We start from the raw sequence: 17,271 nt of genomic DNA on the forward strand, positions 1-17,271 counted from the left end.
CTTCTCAGGCAAACATGTCCACCGTAAGATTAACCTAAATAGGTTTGAATGGGGTTTCTAGGTGTAAGTATGTAGGACTAGTAGCATGCCAAAGTTTGTGCTATTGCCATTGGGAATGCATTGGGCGTTTAACTTAAATAACTCAGAAACTACAAAACATTTCAAAGTAAAAAGTTCCAGCATGTGTCTCCACAGAAAGCTGAATTATAAAAAGTGTGAATGGAGTTTCTAGGTGAAAGTGCTTTTTTGACGTGCCAATATCTGCCATTGAGCCCCATTGTAAATGTCTCAAATTTGAAAGCACTATATTTCTAAAACGATGAAACATTTCAAAGATTCCTTTTCAGGCAAACATGTCCACCGTAAGATGAACCTAAATAGGTTTGAATGGGGTTTCTAGGTGTAAGTATGTAGGACTAGTAGCATGCCAAAGTTTGTGCTATTGCCATTGGGAATGCATTGGGCGTTTAACTTAAATAACTCAGAAACTACAAAACATTTCAAAGTAAAAAGTCCCAGCATGTGTCTCCACAGAAAGCTGAATTATAAAAAGTGTGAATGGAGTTTCTAGGTGAAAGTGCTTTTTTGACGTGCCAATATCTGCCATTGAGCCACATTGTAAATGTCACAAATTTGAAAGCACTATATTTCTAAAACGATGAAACATTTCAAAGATTCCTTCTCAGGCAAACATGTCCACCGTAAGATTAACCTAAATAGGTTTGAATGGGGTTTCTAGGTGTAAGTATGTAGGACTAGTAGCATGCCAAAGTTTGTGCTATTGCCATTGGAAATGCATTGGGCGTTTAACTTAAATAACTCAGAAACTACAAAACATTTCAAAGTATAAAGTTCCAGCATGTGTCTCCACAGAAAGCTGAATTATAAATAGTGTGAATGGAGTTTCTAGGTGAAAGTGCTTTTTTGACGTGCCAATATCTGCCATTGAGCCCCATTGTAAATGTCTCAAATTTGAAAGCACTATATTTCTAAAACGATGAAACATTTCAAAGATTCCTTTTCAGGCAAACATGTCCACCGTAAGATGAACCTAAATAGGTTTGAATGGGGTTTCTAGGTGTAAGTATGTAGGACTAGTAGCATGCCAAAGTTTGTGCTATTGCCATTGGGAATGCATTGGGCGTTTAACTTAAATAACTCAGAAACTACAAAACATTTCAAAGTAAAAAGTCCCAGCATGTGTCTCCACAGAAAGCTGAATTATAAAAAGTGTGAATGGAGTTTCTAGGTGAAAGTGCTTTTTTGACGTGCCAATATCTGCCATTGAGCCCCATTGTAAATGTCTCAAATTTGAAAGCACTATATTTCTAAAACTATGAAACATTTCAAAGATTCCTTTTCAGGCAAACATGTCCACCGTAAGATGAACCTAAATAGGTTTGAATGGGGTTTCTAGGTGTAAGTATGTAGGACTAGTAGCATGCCAAAGTTTGTGCTATTGCCATTGGGAATGCATTGGGCGTTTAACTTAAATAACTCAGAAACTACAAAACATTTCAAAGTAAAAAGTCCCAGCATGTGTCTCCACAGAAAGCTGAATTATAAAAAGTGTGAATGGAGTTTCTAGGTGAAAGTGCTTTTTTGACGTGCCAATATCTGCCATTGAGCCACATTGTAAATGTCACAAATTTGAAAGCACTATATTTCTAAAACGATGAAACATTTCAAAGATTCCTTCTCAGGCAAACATGTCCACCGTAAGATTAACCTAAATAGGTTTGAATGGGGTTTCTAGGTGTAAGTATGTAGGACTAGTAGCATGCCAAAGTTTGTGCTATTGCCATTGGGAATGCATTGGGCGTTTAACTTAAATAACTCAGAAACTACAAAACATTTCAAAGTAAAAAGTTCCAGCATGTGTCTCCACAGAAAGCTGAATTATAAAAAGTGTGAATGGAGTTTCTAGGTGAAAGTGCTTTTTTGACGTGCCAATATCTGCCATTGAGCCCCATTGTAAATGTCTCAAATTTGAAACCACTATATTTCTAAAACGATGAAACATTTCAAAGATTCCTTTTCAGGCAAACATGTCCACCGTAAGATGAACCTAAATAGGTTTGAATGGGGTTTCTAGGTGTAAGTATGTAGGACTAGTAGCATGCCAAAGTTTGTGCTATTGCCATTGGGAATGCATTGGGCGTTTAACTTAAATAACTCAGAAACTACAAAACATTTCAAAGTAAAAAGTCCCAGCATGTGTCTCCACAGAAAGCTGAATTATAAAAAGTGTGAATGGAGTTTCTAGGTGAAAGTGCTTTTTTGACGTGCCAATATCTGCCATTGAGCCCCATTGTAAATGTCTCAAATTTGAAAGCACTATATTTCTAAAACTATGAAACATTTCAAAGATTCCTTTTCAGGCAAACATGTCCACCGTAAGATGAACCTAAATAGGTTTGAATGGGGTTTCTAGGTGTAAGTATGTAGAACTAGTAGCATGCCAAAGTTTGTGCTATTGCCATTGGGAATGCATTGGGCGTTTAACTTAAATAACTCAGAAACTACAAAACATTTCAAAGTAAAAAGTTCCAGCATGTGTCTCCACAGAAAGCTGAATTATAAAAAGTGTGAATGGAGTTTATAGGTGAAAGTGCTTTTTTGACGTGCCAATATCTGCCATTGAGCCCCATTGTAAATGTCTCAAATTTGAAAGCACTATATTTCTAAAACGATGAAACATTTCAAAGATTCCTTTTCAGGCAAACATGTCCACCGTAAGATGAACCTAAATAGGTTTGAATGTGGTTTCTAGGTGTAAGTATGTAGGACTAGTAGCATGCCAAAGTTTGTGCTATTGCCATTGGGAATGCATTGGGCGTTTAACTTAAATAACTCAGAAACTACAAAACATTTCAAAGTAAAAAGTTCCAGAATGTGTCTCCACAGTAAGCTGAATTATAAAACGTGTGAATGGAGTTTCTAGGTGAAAGTGATTTTGACGTGCCACTATCTGCCATTATAAATTTCTCAAATTTAAAGCACTATATTTCTAAAACTATGAAACATTTCAAAGATTCCTTTTCAGGCAAACATGTCCACCGTAAGATGAACCTAAATAGGTTTGAATGGGGATTCTAGGTGTAAGTATGTAGGACTAATAGCATGCCAAAGTTATAATTTTTTTCGGACGGCATACTATAGCATGTCGTTTTTCGTGATTTTGGACTATTTGAAAAAAAGATGAAAATCATGAAAAACGACATACTATAGTTCATGGTTTCGGACGGCATACTATAGCATGTCGTTTTTCATGATTTTGGAGGATTTGAAAAAAAGATGAAAATCATGAAAAAACGACATACTAGGCTATAGTCCATGGTTTGGGACGGCATAATATATTTAGTCATATTTTCGTGATTTTGGGACACTATGTCAGAGCCAGGAGTTGAACCTGCAGCCTCTTGATTCATCAGGCAGGCTCTGTACCCAGTGAGCCACTGTGCATGCTGTTCTTAAAAGGCCGAATAGATAATGACAGAAGAGCCAGAGACTTGTTTCCATTGTGGTTCATAAACATTCAAATGTCTAGAGATAAACAACAGCAAAAGAAACAATAGACAAGTCTCCTGTTATTTTATTTTTTGTATTTTATTTTTGTATCAATGTTGTAATCAAAGGGAACAGCAGACTGTGTTGTGGCAGGTAGCAAGTAGATCAGTGACTTAGCACACTGGCTGCATGATCTGGAAATTGTGGGTTCAAACCCAACTCAAATCTTTACTTGCCAAAATCTGCCATTGACCCCGATTCTGAATTTCTCAAATTTAAAAGCACTATATTTCTAAAACGATGAAACATTTCAAAGATTCCTTTTCAGGCAAACATGTCCACCGTAAGATGAACCTAAATAGGTTTGAATGGGGTTTCTAGGTGTAAGTATGTAGGACTAGTAGCATGCCAAAGTTTGTGCTATTGCCATTGGGAATGCATTGGGCGTTTAAGTTAAATAACTCAGAAACTACAAAACATTTCAAAGTAAAAAGTTCCAGCATGTGTCTCCACAGAAAGCTGAATTATAAAAAGTGTGAATGGAGTTTCTAGGTGAAAGTGCTTTTTTGACGTGCCAATATCTGCCATTGAGCCCCATTGTATATGGCTCAAATTTGAAAGCACTATATTTCTAAAACGATGAAACATTTCAAAGATTCCTTTTCAGGCAAACATGTCCACCGTAAGATGAACCTAAATAGGTTTGAATGGGGTTTCTAGGTGTAAGTATGTAGGACTAGTAGCATGCCAAAGTTTGTGCTATTGCCATTGGGAATGCATTGGGCGTTTAAGTTAAATAACTCAGAAACTACAAAACATTTCAAAGTAAAAAGTTCCAGCATGTGTCTCCACAGTAAGCTGAATTATAAAACGTGTGAATGGAGTTTCTAGGTGAAAGTGATTTTTTGACGTGCCACTATCTGCCATTATACATTTCTCAAATTTAAAGCACTATATTTCTAAAACTATTAAACATTCCACCGTAAGATGAACCTAAATAGGTTTGAATGGGGATTATAGGTGTAAGTATGTAGGACTAGTAGCATGCCAAAGTTATAATTTATTTCGGACGGCATACTACAGCATGTCGTTTTTCGTGATTTTGGACTATTTGAAAAAAAGATGAAAATCATGAAAAAACGACATACTATAGTTCATGGTTTCGGACGGCATGTCGTTTTTCATGATTTTAGGACACTATGTCAGAGCCAGGACTTGAACCTGCAGCGGTGCAGCCTCCTGATTCCCAGGCAGGCTCTGTACCCAGTGATCCACTGTGCATGCTGTTCTTAAATGGCCGAATAGATAATGACAGAAGAGCCAGAGACTTGTTTCCATTGTGGTTCATAAACATTCAAACGTTTAGAGATAAACAACAGCAAAAGAAACAATAGACAAATCTCCTGTTATTTTATTTTTTGTATTTTATTTTTGTATCAATGTTGTACTCAAAGGGAACAGCAGAATGTGTTGTGGCAGGTAGCAAGTAGATCAGTGACTTAGCACACTGGCTGCATGATCTGGAGATTGTGGGTTCAAACCATAGACTGTAAAAAAAATAGGTGTAAGTATGTAGGACTATAGTAGCATGCCAACGTTTGTGCTATTGCCATTGAGAATGCATTGGGCGTTTTAAGTTAAATAACTCAGAAACTACAAAACATTTCAAAGTAAAAAGTTCCAGCATGTGTGCCCACAGTAAGCTGAATTATAAAAAGTGTGAATGGAGTATCTAGGTGAAAGTGCTTTTTTGACATGCCAATAGATTCCCTTTCAGTCAACATGTCCACCGTAAGTTGAACCTAAATAGGCTTGAATGGGTTTTCTAGGTGTAAGTAGGCCTATGTATAGGACTAGTAGCATGCCAAAGTGTGTTCTATTGCAATAGAGAATGCATTGGGTGTTTAAGTTAAATAACTCAGAAACTATAAAACATTTGAGCTATATCCCTTTCTAGTCCAAGGTTTGAACTCACAGCCTCTGCTTTGTGGCACATATCACCAGCCTACCACCTCTTTAGTGAAAGATTAATGCCAGATAGTCAGTTAGCCTATTTTCATTTCGTGCTTTTACAATATATATAGCACATTTACAATGTGTGTATGCTTACTATTTTATTTATTTTACTAGACAGAATCAACGGAGTGCAAAACATATTCTCCCCATGCCTTCGCCTGATGGATCCAAAAATCGGTACAACACAGTATTAAATCATATAAATGTTTTCCACTAGATGGCGGTATTAAACAGGAGCATAGTGGACAAATCCACTATTCTAATGAATCCTTCCATCCTTTGCATCTAGTCTAGATTTTCATAACGGAAATATGTCCAAATAAGCCCTTAGTTAATTCAAACTACAAATAAACGTTATAATATATCCAGAGGTGGGGTCAGTATCATGTCAGTTACAGTACCATGTCACTATCATGGTCAGTACCATACAACCATGTCACTATCATGGTAGTAACTAGTTTCATACCCTCACATCTGACAGAAGCCCAGTAGTCAGTCTTCTACTGTCGGCTACTTTGCAGCTCCGTTTGGAGCAATACTGGGCTTACATTAATTAATTTGCTCAACCTTGGTATTATTTTCGTGATGGAGCATTTGAACTTTGACATACAACAACCTAGTGGGGTTCTACAGCCGTGGTTCTCAAACTTTTTGATGTCAAGGACCCCCAAATTAATGCATTTATGCGTTAACGCTTTTTCGTCACGCCTTTTCGTCACGCTTTTCAAAGTAAAAAGTTCCAGCATGTGTGCCCACAGTAGCCTAAACTGAATTATAAAAAGTGTGAATAGAGTTGAGACACCCCTTCCTCTCTCTCTCACCACACCCCTTCCTCTCTCTCCTTGATATTTCAGACAGACCTGGATTTTAGTTTCAAAGCCACCTCATACATTTTATTGGCCGAAGCGACCGGGGGGCACCACCGCCTACTCCCATATCCTTACTTACTACTGCGCAAGGATCATGGTCAATCAGTAGGATCACGACAGCTGAGTGGCATTAGGCTTGAACCTGCGAGTGGTTTGCCACACCACGATGCATAAACTTCAGGTCCTTTTTCTTTACCAACTGCACCATCACTACCTTACAATTTACAATTTACAATTTAGGCATTTAGCAGACGCTCTTAATCCAGAGCGACTTACATTAGGCAAGAACAAAAGTATGGGAATACATCACATATATAAAATGCATTTATCAAGAAACATGCGTAAGCTAAGAACGTAACTAGAACATATCTATATAATGACACTATACATATTAAATATACATATATACTATACTATGCTATACATATGTACTATGATGTGCTATGACTACATACAATGCAATTATTGTGCTGTCTACATGACATGCTATAAGTCTGTTTCAAATGCTATCTAAGTCTAAAAAGTGCTATCTAAGGGGGTAGGATAAGTGCTATGGGCCATGATGGAGTCTGAAAAGGTGGGTCTTCAGACTACGGCGGAAGATTGGGAGTGATGCTGCAGTTCTGATTGCAACGGGGAGTGCATTCCACAGTTTTGGGGCCAGAAGGGAGAAGAGTTTGGGACGTGTGGAGAGTGAGATTTCCGGGCACTTTTATCTTTTATCTTCTTCTTTCTTCAAAGTAAAGTTTCAGAGTAAAGACGAGAGTGGGATTTGAACCCACAATATCTGGATCATGTGAACAGCCACTTAACTGAGCTACCAGGCTCTCTGTTCTCTGTCATGTTCTGTCCTGGTTTCTCCTCTATTATCTGATTAACATCCACAATAACCTTTGTACATGATCTCAAGGCCCCATTTGAAAGGTGACACCAAGAGGAACAATTTAAAATCACAGAGAGCTCTGTCACCCTTGTTAAGATGACAGCCATGTGAGCCAGAGGTTGTGAGTTCAAATCCTGCTGTTACTTCTACTTTCACTCTGCAGCATGTTTTGGAGAATAGCTGAGGAGATTCTCAGAGATCATGGTGGCACTCTGTGATAAGCTGCTGTCTATGTGAGCCACAGGTCATGGGTTCAAGTTCAGCCCATAGCCCATGGCCTTGGACACCAAGCATGCCGTTTATCATCATTTTTGAGTAAGTATGTAGGACTATAGTAGCATGCCAAAGTTTGTGCTTAATAAACCCTACCAGAGCATCAAATCTCGCACCACCCGTCTCAGTAACAGTTTATTCCCCCAGGCAGTCAGGCTGCTGAACAGCTGACCTTGAACTGTATTGCACTGTATTGCCATGTCACTTCACTTTTTCTGTGTTTTTGTCTTTTTCTTTGCACTATAGATGTTTGTCTATGTCCTGTGTATGTAAGACTGAGATTGCTCTGAGCAAAATAAATTTCATTGTATTTATACTCTGTATCTATACATATGACAAATAAACCTGACCCTGAACTTGAACCTTAGTTAATTCAAACTACAAATAAACGTTATAATATATCCAGAGGTGGGGGTCAGTATCATGTCAGTTACAGTACCATGTCACTATCATGGTCAGTACCATACAACCATGTCACTATCATGGTAGTAACTAGTTTCATACCCTCACATCTGACAGAAGCCCAGTAGTCAGTCTTCTACTGTCGGCTACTTTGCAGCTCCGTTTGGAGCAATACTGGGCTTACATTAATTGATTTGCTCAACCTTGGTATTATTTTTGTGATGGAGCATTTTAACTTTGACATACAACAACCTAGTGGGGTTCTACAGCCGTGATTCTCAAACCTTTTGATGTCAAGGACCCCCAAATTAATGTATTTATACTGTGCAGACTAAGTACATTTACTGTAGGCGTACTTTAATAGTTACTTTACATCACCGATGAGCTGTTGTAACAGTAGATGGCACTGGGAACTAATTGGAGCAACAGCACCTTTAGGCCTACATTCAAATAAATGGTGATCAGCATTTCACAAGATTCCATAGCGGTATGGAACCTTGTAAAATGCTGATCACAGAACTGTGGTCGACGACTAGTGTAATTAAATCCAATCCTGTATAGCAGCTTTGGTGTAAATCATGTTGTCATTCAAGTTTGGGTGTGTGTGGTTTAACAGGGTTATCATGAACAGTTAATTGAAAGCTCCCTTCAGACCTTGGTATTAAGATACAATGACAAGAGAAAATGTTTACTTCTTGCAACAAGTGATTTATTATGAACAATAGCAAAGCCATCTCACAGAGACTACTTTGAATTACGCAGAATGCAAATAAATATATATTTATATATATTGACCGTAGTAGAATTAAGGACATTTAACAAAAATCGATACAAAAATTATTTACAACACTCCTGAATAGTGCAAAACCACACAAACAATAAACACTGTCCTCTGCATTGGAGATTCTTCGTGTCGAGTATTTTCGAGGACAGGTAAGATGTGTGTGTGTGCTGCCCCCTGCTGGGGGTTCGTAAGGACTGACAGTACTGTTGTGATAAAAAGGGTCGTTAAGCCCAATTCTTGCTCGGTCGCACGACTGGCAGTGCCATAGCAGTGATAAAAGACCTACAAGCTCGCAGCGCGTCGTGGATACGAGCAAGCATGCGATCTTGTAGGCCTGCTAATTTTGGCACCGGCGTACGACGAAGTATGAATCGGCCTTAGGCGTGCCCATCGAGGGGGAGCGAGACGTGGCGCCGATATGAGCCATTGCATTCTTAGTTTCTTTTTTAAACAAGGTCACGAAAAGGGAAAGAAAAACAAAAGCATTCCGAGATTCAGAGTACAGTTCCATCAGTCAGTGAAGTCTCTCAGATCTGTAAAGTCACACACATGATTCCCATATGAAATGTGGAGCACGTATGTTTCTCCGGAGGGCCGTTTTTTTTTTTTTTTTTTTTTTTTTTTAAAGAGAGAGAAGACTCCACTGCATGTGTGAACCTCACCCCATAACCCCACCCCCCCCCCCATCCCCAGAGCACGAGACTTGAAATGACACCAAGGAAGGGGGGAAAAACAACAAAACATGAGTTGTGAACCTAAAACCACATGGCAGGTAGAGCCCACCAACCCTGAGTGAAAAGATTTTTTTTGTCGTTTTAAATGTAAAAGAAATAAGGTCTTTGCACCACAGTCGGTTCTTAACACAACATCTGCTTCACCCTGTCTCCCCACGTCAGTCCAGAATGTGACATCTTTGGACAACACATCTCTCTATAAAGTGCGCTCGCTCGCGTGAGCCGTTCCTTTCACTCTCAACTTTTTCTTTTTAACCTTCTACTTTTTAACTTTCTTCTGTTGCCCTCCTATACGTCTTCCCTGTCAAACACCACCAAGTTTCAGTTAAAATCAAACAGACAAAAATAGGAGATCAAATTATTTTGATAATTATTTTCAATACATATTATATTAATTATTTTTTTCTTCTTTTTTTTGCCATGCATAATCACTAGTTGCATATTGAAATTTTCTTTTTTGGGACCAGCACAGCTGTTGAAATTAGGACCGGTGTTGTTGATGGGTTATTAATAGCGTTAAAAAGAATGTTCCTCTCAAAAGTGACAAGGCAGAGAGGGAAACGGACATCAGTCAAGTATGGATGGTCCAGACACATGCATGAACATTACAAAATACAGTATTGGTGCCAAAAGTTCTACAAATGCCTCTTTGTCCTCGAAAAGCCTGTCCAGGACAAGAGGTACAAACTTATTTTCTTCATTACGTCATTGCCGTCTTTGCTTTTTTCTACCCGTCCCACTGACAGATGCCTGACAAAGACATAGTGATATATCAAATAGTTTTTCTTGAAGACAAGAGTATAGAAAAGCCGTACTTAGGAAAAACAATTTGGCGTCTTAAGAGACAACCCAGCGAACACCTGATCATACTGGGTTACTTGTGCATTGAAGATGTGTTCGTCCACTTTAACCTGGAGAAGCTAGCCTCTGAGCATTGGATCATTAAACCAGCTTAATGCCCAATGCCAGCGGACATGAATACTGCAATCATCCAGAATTGGAGAAGAGAGAGAAAGGAAGAGAACGTCTGGAGAAGTGCCTCCAACGGGCTAATCCGAAGTTTGAGATTTTGTTTTCGTAGTCATCATTCCAACCCAAAAAAAATCAGATTAGAACCATCCAGGCAGAGATAACCAACAACCAAGAAAACACTCGGTGTGTCTATACCCTGATGAAATGTGGAAGGTTAGTAGTTGATAAAAGCAAATTCACAGGAGACAGGAAAGCTACTGAAAGTCATCTCTGTGCTCATGCAAGACAAGAAAAAAAAAGAAAGACGTGCACTCGGTGCATCTTTGGCTATGCAGAACACTACCTCTCAGATGTTGAGGTGGAATATGTAAGAGGAACTATACTGTGGGCTCACGGCTGACTGCTGGAGCCCTGCTAAGAAGACCACATGCTCAGGAAGGTTCAACAGGCTGGAACTAAAGACGGTTCCCAAATCTGGAACAGTTCTAGTGAGGTGAGCACGCAGCCGTCAACGTCATGGATGCCATGGGACCCTCCTCGAGTCTGAGCCGCTTTGGCTTTGGTTAGAAAACACTACGACACGCCGCAACCAGGCGGTGTGTGTTGTGTGTGTGTGTGTGTGTGTATGTGTGTTGAGTGCGTTGTCTTCTTGGCTCTGAACGACTACAATGTGGCATGCCCTTGGTTTCATCGTGCACCGAGGAGGAGCTTGTAGCCCTTTCAAGTTTCCCCAATGTCTCGAGTTGTCTTTGAAAATTGCACAGATTAGACGCTCTTCCCCCGAGGCCCTGGCATGCGCCGTGGCAGAGGAGCACAGTCTTAAAAGGTGGGCTGCAGTTCGTCCGCTGTGGGTTCTACTGGGAAGAGGTCTAACATCGTCCTCCAGTCGTGAGTCTACCAATCTCTCCTTCAGCCAATATGAGGGTTATGTGTCCTGGTACCTGGGGAAAAAGAAAAAAACACAAGAGGGAACCGGTTCAGTATGGTGTGACCTGAACAGGCATTCTAGAGATGCCTGACAATGGCAGAGGATTCCATTTCGTGCCAACAAAAGGCTGCACCTTCAATGGGAATTTGGCAGGCACACAAATGCAAACAAGGGTTAATGTGGGCATCAGACACCTTACATAAGTTTACACACCCACACACACACACACACACACACACTCGCTTAAAAGATCATTTAGCATGAATGTATCGAGGTTATGGCCTAAAGATAGACAGGTACAACTGATCATGACTTGGTTGTTTAAACAAATTGATTTGATGTCTAGGAATTCTGTCTGGTGCAGCTAATCCGACATTTCATTAATGGCTGCTTTGTTCAAGAATATAGAGAAAAGGAAAGTGAAGGAGAGTGAAAGAGAAAAAGCAAAATTAAAGCGAAAAAGAGAGAGAAACGGATACAGAGAGCAAGGGTGCACCTAGTCTATGGGTGCACCACAAAATCCACAGTGTTCACTTAACCCATTCTGGGCGGGAACCCCTTTGTGTTAGAATTATGTTCTGCTATTTTTCAATAGCTAAAGCATATCTACAAGCTCATAGCGCGCCACCGAGTGGCGCGCTACGAGCTTGTAGGTCTGCTATTTTTGAAAAATCGAAGAACGACTGACATAGAAACATAGCTTTTTCAGAAAACTGTCAGGATGTAGAAGACATTTTTAGAATCTGATCTCAGGTCAAAATGGGTGTAAACTCGTGTACAGACTGACGTCAACGGTTTACACTCGGGGGATTAAATGAACACAGCTAATTCAGTGGGCGAGAGCTGTGATTATATGAACGTTCCTTACCCGTTACTCTGTAGAGTGAACTCAGGAAGTGCACCTAGGGACGTCAGCTGTTCCTCCAGAGCCACGATCCGAAGGCCGATGTAGCCCGAGGACAGCAGAAGCAGCACCACCCTGCAACACACCAACACATCACACACACCATCAGCATCTGGGCAGTCGCCACACAACCGCCCATCAATTAGACGAGCCTGGAGGACTACGTAATACCTAGATCTCTTTTAGACGGAACATTCCAGAGCGGTGGAGTTCACTGATTCGGCAGATGGCACGGCTGGGTGCACAGCTAATGAAGCTTATATACAGCCGTTTCATCTGTGCATTTGTTCAAGCCCAGACCATCAGAAACCCCGGTCTACCGATACGTCTGGCGGGTGGTGACGTCTACATTCAAAGTCAAAATCCCAAGTTCAAATTCAAATTCCCCGTTCTGGACTGGCTCAAATATGGCATTTAGATGTTATCGCTAGGCATAGATCTCTGATAGTCTGTCTATTCGAGACGACACTTCTGTAATAGAAGTTAATTATTTTCAGTGGAACGTGTGCTGTGCATGCCATCTACTTTTTCCCCAAGTAAAAACCAACACGATCTGTTGATTTTCCCCATATTTCAGAATGCCGTAAAAGGAAAAAAGAAAAACGCAAGAATGTCTGAGCCATCACTTCATGAATGGAGCCTTTTGAAACTTCTGAAATGGATACTAATCCGGAGAATTTGCACAGTACCGATATTTTTTTGATTATATACAAGATATCATATCACCCCAGGAGGCAGCTTCCAATGAAAAGATATCATATCACCCCAGGAGGCAGCTTCCAATGAAAGGCTGATACGTAATATGAGCTCATAGTTCAAAGTAAACACGGGACCAATAACGAGAGCAGTGGAAGGAGACAGACTGCTCTTTCACGATTTTTCAAAAATAGCAGACCTACAAGCTCGTAGCGCGCCACTCGGTGGCGCGCTATGAGCTTGTAGATCTGCTATTTTTCAATAGCTAAATTATAACTTCTGCTGAGGTGTCCTTTTTTATTTTTTTTAAGAGAGACATTTTAGGCTGGAGACAAATCCATGGAGCAATGCCAAAGTGTACGTTTACTTTACACATTGCAAAATTAACAGATGCATACGATATGAACCAGTTTTTCTTTTGCAACTGCCGACATGAATGGTTTCCAAGCCCCATTGACTTGCACAATGCTAACAAGTCATCGCATGATGAGATCAAATCTAGTTCCTCCAAAATCAAACAAAGACGTTTTACACATATTACGTAAAGAGGCTGCCAAATCAAGAGAACAAACTCCCTGTGTGAGGAGCAGGGAGAGGTCTGGGACATCAAGTACTATGGTTTCATTCATTTATACTTTACAAAAAATTGTGACGCGTTTTGAGCTTGTAGATCTGCCATTTCAACTATTTTAAACATATGATATAATAATAATAATGAAGATTATGCAAAAAGAAATAATTGCGATTATCTCAAATAACTGCGATTAGGTGATTATGTAATAATTTTGACAGGTCTACTATAGACCCTAATCAAGAAAGTAGAGACATCATGGGATTAAAAGGCAGGGCAGAGGAGATCATATGACAAGAGAAATCAAAAGGACATGAGGTTGTTGAGTAATATAAAGGGGAAAGGAAGTAGGACACGAACTAAGAGGAAATAAAGGAGACAAAAGAAGCACAGAGGAGAAAAGAGGACGAGAGAAAGGAGGAAGAGGATGATAAGGAGCTCTACTCACAGTATCAGGTAGATGAAGAGGAGAGTGTTGAGAGTGCTGGCCTCTCTCTGGATGAGGATGGACCTGGCCTTCTCCGTCACGCTCCACACCCATGATCCACCTGGACCGGGAAGAAGAGGAGGAACAACATTAACACAATACATCCCGTGGGCCGTGACACTAGGCGGGATCGTGAGGCCAGTACCAGTCAAATGCGCAAAATACCCAAAGGAGAAGAAGAGCTCCCTCACTAACCATGTGGTGTAGTCCCCTGCCCCCATACAGCTGTTATTAGTCATGCACCGGCCGGCGGTAGCATCAGCGCTAGCTTAGCTTGTTTTCAGGTTTTACAAGATCCTAAAGACCACAGATTGTCTCAGAAAAAGGACAAACAAGGTTGCGTGTGCGCGTCGGATCCGTATGTAGGCCGTCTAATGTTTTTTAAATTGCTGGATTCAATGAAATTAAAGATGAGGTCCCTTGTCTTGGCACAGGCGGGTCGTGGAGAGAGAAACGAGGCCCATACTTTGTGTTAACCACCAGAAAACACAGAGCAGCACACGTTGGCTCAAAACAGTAGCTCTTAAAAATTAAAGAGAGAAAAAGAAAAGTCTTAACTCTCAGTGTACAAATGAAACCAAATGGATTCGTAGTGTACACTCCGAGTTACAGACCTGTAAGGGTACATCTGGAACCCCCTCCTCAAGGAACCCCAAGGGTCCCTGGACCCCACTTTGAGTTTGCTTGTTTATAGAGTGACAGCTATAACAACAGTGAATGTTCCAGCTCCATTATGTACGACATAATAAAGAAAAACCTTGCTGGTCAGATGTTAGCTTAGCTAGCTATGTCCAGCAGTTACAGTTGAAGCAGCAAAATTATACTGGGAAAATTATATAGTGAGTTAGTTTCCCTCTGCCTGCCCCCTTCCACTGTCGACTAACATTTGCTAAACTGATTAGGGTTATAAGTTAGCCTAATGCAAACTACAAAACATGAACACCCCTAAAGCCAAAGGATTCACAAATGTGTACAAAGGTGTTTTTAACTTTTTTTTGCTCATCTGTCAGCAACATGAGGAGGTGGTTTAGAACGGTCGACATGTGCCGCATATTTCACAAAAAGTCAACTCCATTTCTTTGGGTGACCCAAAAACATTCAGCCATGGTTTGTACCTGATATTGACAACTCCTCCGTAGACGAGCAGTCGCTGATCTGCGTCTCCAGGCTCCGGACGGAGGAGCTGTCTCCATTAGGCACCGGCTCTGGAGAAGGACGCAACGGAGAAGAGAGGGAAGAAGACGGAAAGATTAGCACATTAGCCTTGTGATTAGAAACATCACCTTGGACTTTGCCTTTGGAACGGGACAGTGATAGAACTCGTTGTAAAAAACAGCCTTGGTGAGCATAATTAAAATCTATGGCTTATTTTACTGTCTAAATGTTGACATGTTCCATGTCTCGTCCACGGGTTGGCCTTGATCCATTATCACGGGAATGTGAGTCTGTTGAGGCTTTCGTCATTCGTCTAGCTTGTTTATGCTGTTTATGTAGGCGTTGAAGATTACACTACTGTGATGCCTTCTGGATCATAGATTATGGAAAAAATGGCTAATAAATACAAGGTTGGGTCATAATTCGCAACACCACTATGGTGTACCGTGTGGCAAGTTAACAGCTTTCAACTTTCAAACATCTGGCATCCCTATTTTTGGGTGAACATTTTCCAAACATTTCTGAAATGTTCAACAGCAGCGGAAATAGGTGCTCTACCAGCTCATAATGCGGTATATGGCATTCGTTATTTCACCTATTCAATAGATTAAGTGGTTAAATTTATCAAAGTAATGGGTCGCAAGAGTGAGTTGCCTTTTATTATTTGTCTCAAAATGAACAGTGGTTCAATGTAATTGCATTGTGAAGTGATGCGACATCCTCCCCGTGCTCTTACCTCTGTATGGTTTCTGGGGGGGAGGGTCCAGTAATGGCCTTGTGTCAGGACCATCAAACTGGTCAAAGTTGTCATCCAGGCTGGACTGGCTAGAGTTCTGTTGAGGCAGAAGAGTGTAGTGTACTGCGTTTTAGTAAGCTACTGTAAAATATAAAACATCAATATGTTCATATAATTCTGATGAGTTATCCGAATGGTTCACATGATGCCAATAGCTCTTGAAATAGCTCCTACATCAAGCATAAGCAATGCACAATTACAAAAGATTACGATCTGTGTAATCAATGAAAACGCGTTGTTAGAAGAGTGGGCCTGTGCGGATCTCATGACATTTTTGTACCGAGTGGGGAAGGTCTACTCACCACTGGTTTGCTTTGGTCAAAGCTGTTTTCTGCCGAGGAGAAGATGGGACTGCTGTTGACACTGCCATCCTGCAAGAACCAGAGACCAACATTTAACTTCTATTGACAAAAGACGACATTACAATTCTATTGAAGAAACATTAAAAACAAATGTCAGCATACATTGAAACACGCTTAGTTACAGAACATGACATACGAGTACTTTTACAGGATTCTGAAATAGACATTGTATCCATTTCATAAAAAACATAAATTAGTTGAGTTGTAAGAGGTTTTTTTGCCATTTTATTTATCTAGTTCTAGTACATTGAATGTTTTTGTTATTGATGTTATTTTTCAGAATGTCCCCAACCTGCATCAACACATCAGGTTTATGCACACTGGGCTCTATTTTTGTCAGTGCTAAACCCCTTATCCCTAAACTACTACAAGCTCACATGTCGATGTAGATCGGCTAGTTGAACTAGTCAAACATAATTTTCAAAATAGTAAAAAAAAAAAGTAGTTTAGCGATAATGGGTTTAGCATGGACGGAAATAGAGGCCACCGTATGTTGCACTCGGAGGACCACAACAGAAATAGGCTTTTTGTGTTTTATCCCTCCGACAGATTTGTGTTTCATCTTGATGAATTTAATTACACAATGGAAACAAGCCTCAGTGCTTTTTGTGTTATCCTTTTAGATTATTGTATAACTGAACATTTGGGAAACAAGCCCTGGGGGCGTTATTGTATAATAACTGTAAATCTGTACTTTTTGCAAACTCATGTATAGGCTTTGTTTGTGTGTCAAAAACAAGACAACGAGGCAAGAGCATGTGCAGACCTGCATAGGTGGGATAACAACAAGCATGCATGCATGGGTGGCATCATGGCTGGCTCACTCACCTCAATCTGAGGACACACTGAACGCAGCAGCTGGTAGCACGCCTCGCGATTACGCAGGGACACAAACAGAAACTGCAAGAAAACAGGGAAATTATTATTAT

The 17,271-nt window shown here is 40.3% G+C and overlaps 1 protein-coding gene across 3 annotated transcripts in view; it reads right to left on the reverse strand.

Annotated features, from left to right (window-relative positions):
* Positions 1-8,637: 8,637 nt before the first annotated feature.
* LOC306927055 (GRAM domain-containing protein 2B) overlaps positions 8,638-17,271 on the reverse strand; it is a 29,706-nt gene continuing 21,072 nt past the window's right edge. For all 3 annotated transcript variants that reach the window (XM_079506676.1, XM_079506675.1, XM_079506677.1), the window contains exons 7-13: positions 17,171-17,242; positions 16,283-16,351; positions 15,921-16,017; positions 15,145-15,234; positions 13,991-14,090; positions 12,240-12,350; positions 8,638-11,384 (exon numbers count right to left, since the gene is read on the reverse strand). In XM_079506676.1, the coding sequence (XP_079362802.1) occupies positions 11,369-11,384; positions 12,240-12,350; positions 13,991-14,090; positions 15,145-15,234; positions 15,921-16,017; positions 16,283-16,351; positions 17,171-17,242 (555 nt within the window). In that variant the 3' untranslated portion in view covers positions 8,638-11,368. The remainder of the gene's footprint in view (positions 11,385-12,239; positions 12,351-13,990; positions 14,091-15,144; positions 15,235-15,920; positions 16,018-16,282; positions 16,352-17,170; positions 17,243-17,271) is intronic.

The sequence above is a fragment of the Electrona antarctica genome (assembly GCF_951216825.1).
Source record: "Electrona antarctica genome assembly, chromosome: 7".
Taxonomy (NCBI): Eukaryota; Metazoa; Chordata; class Actinopteri; order Myctophiformes; family Myctophidae; genus Electrona; species Electrona antarctica.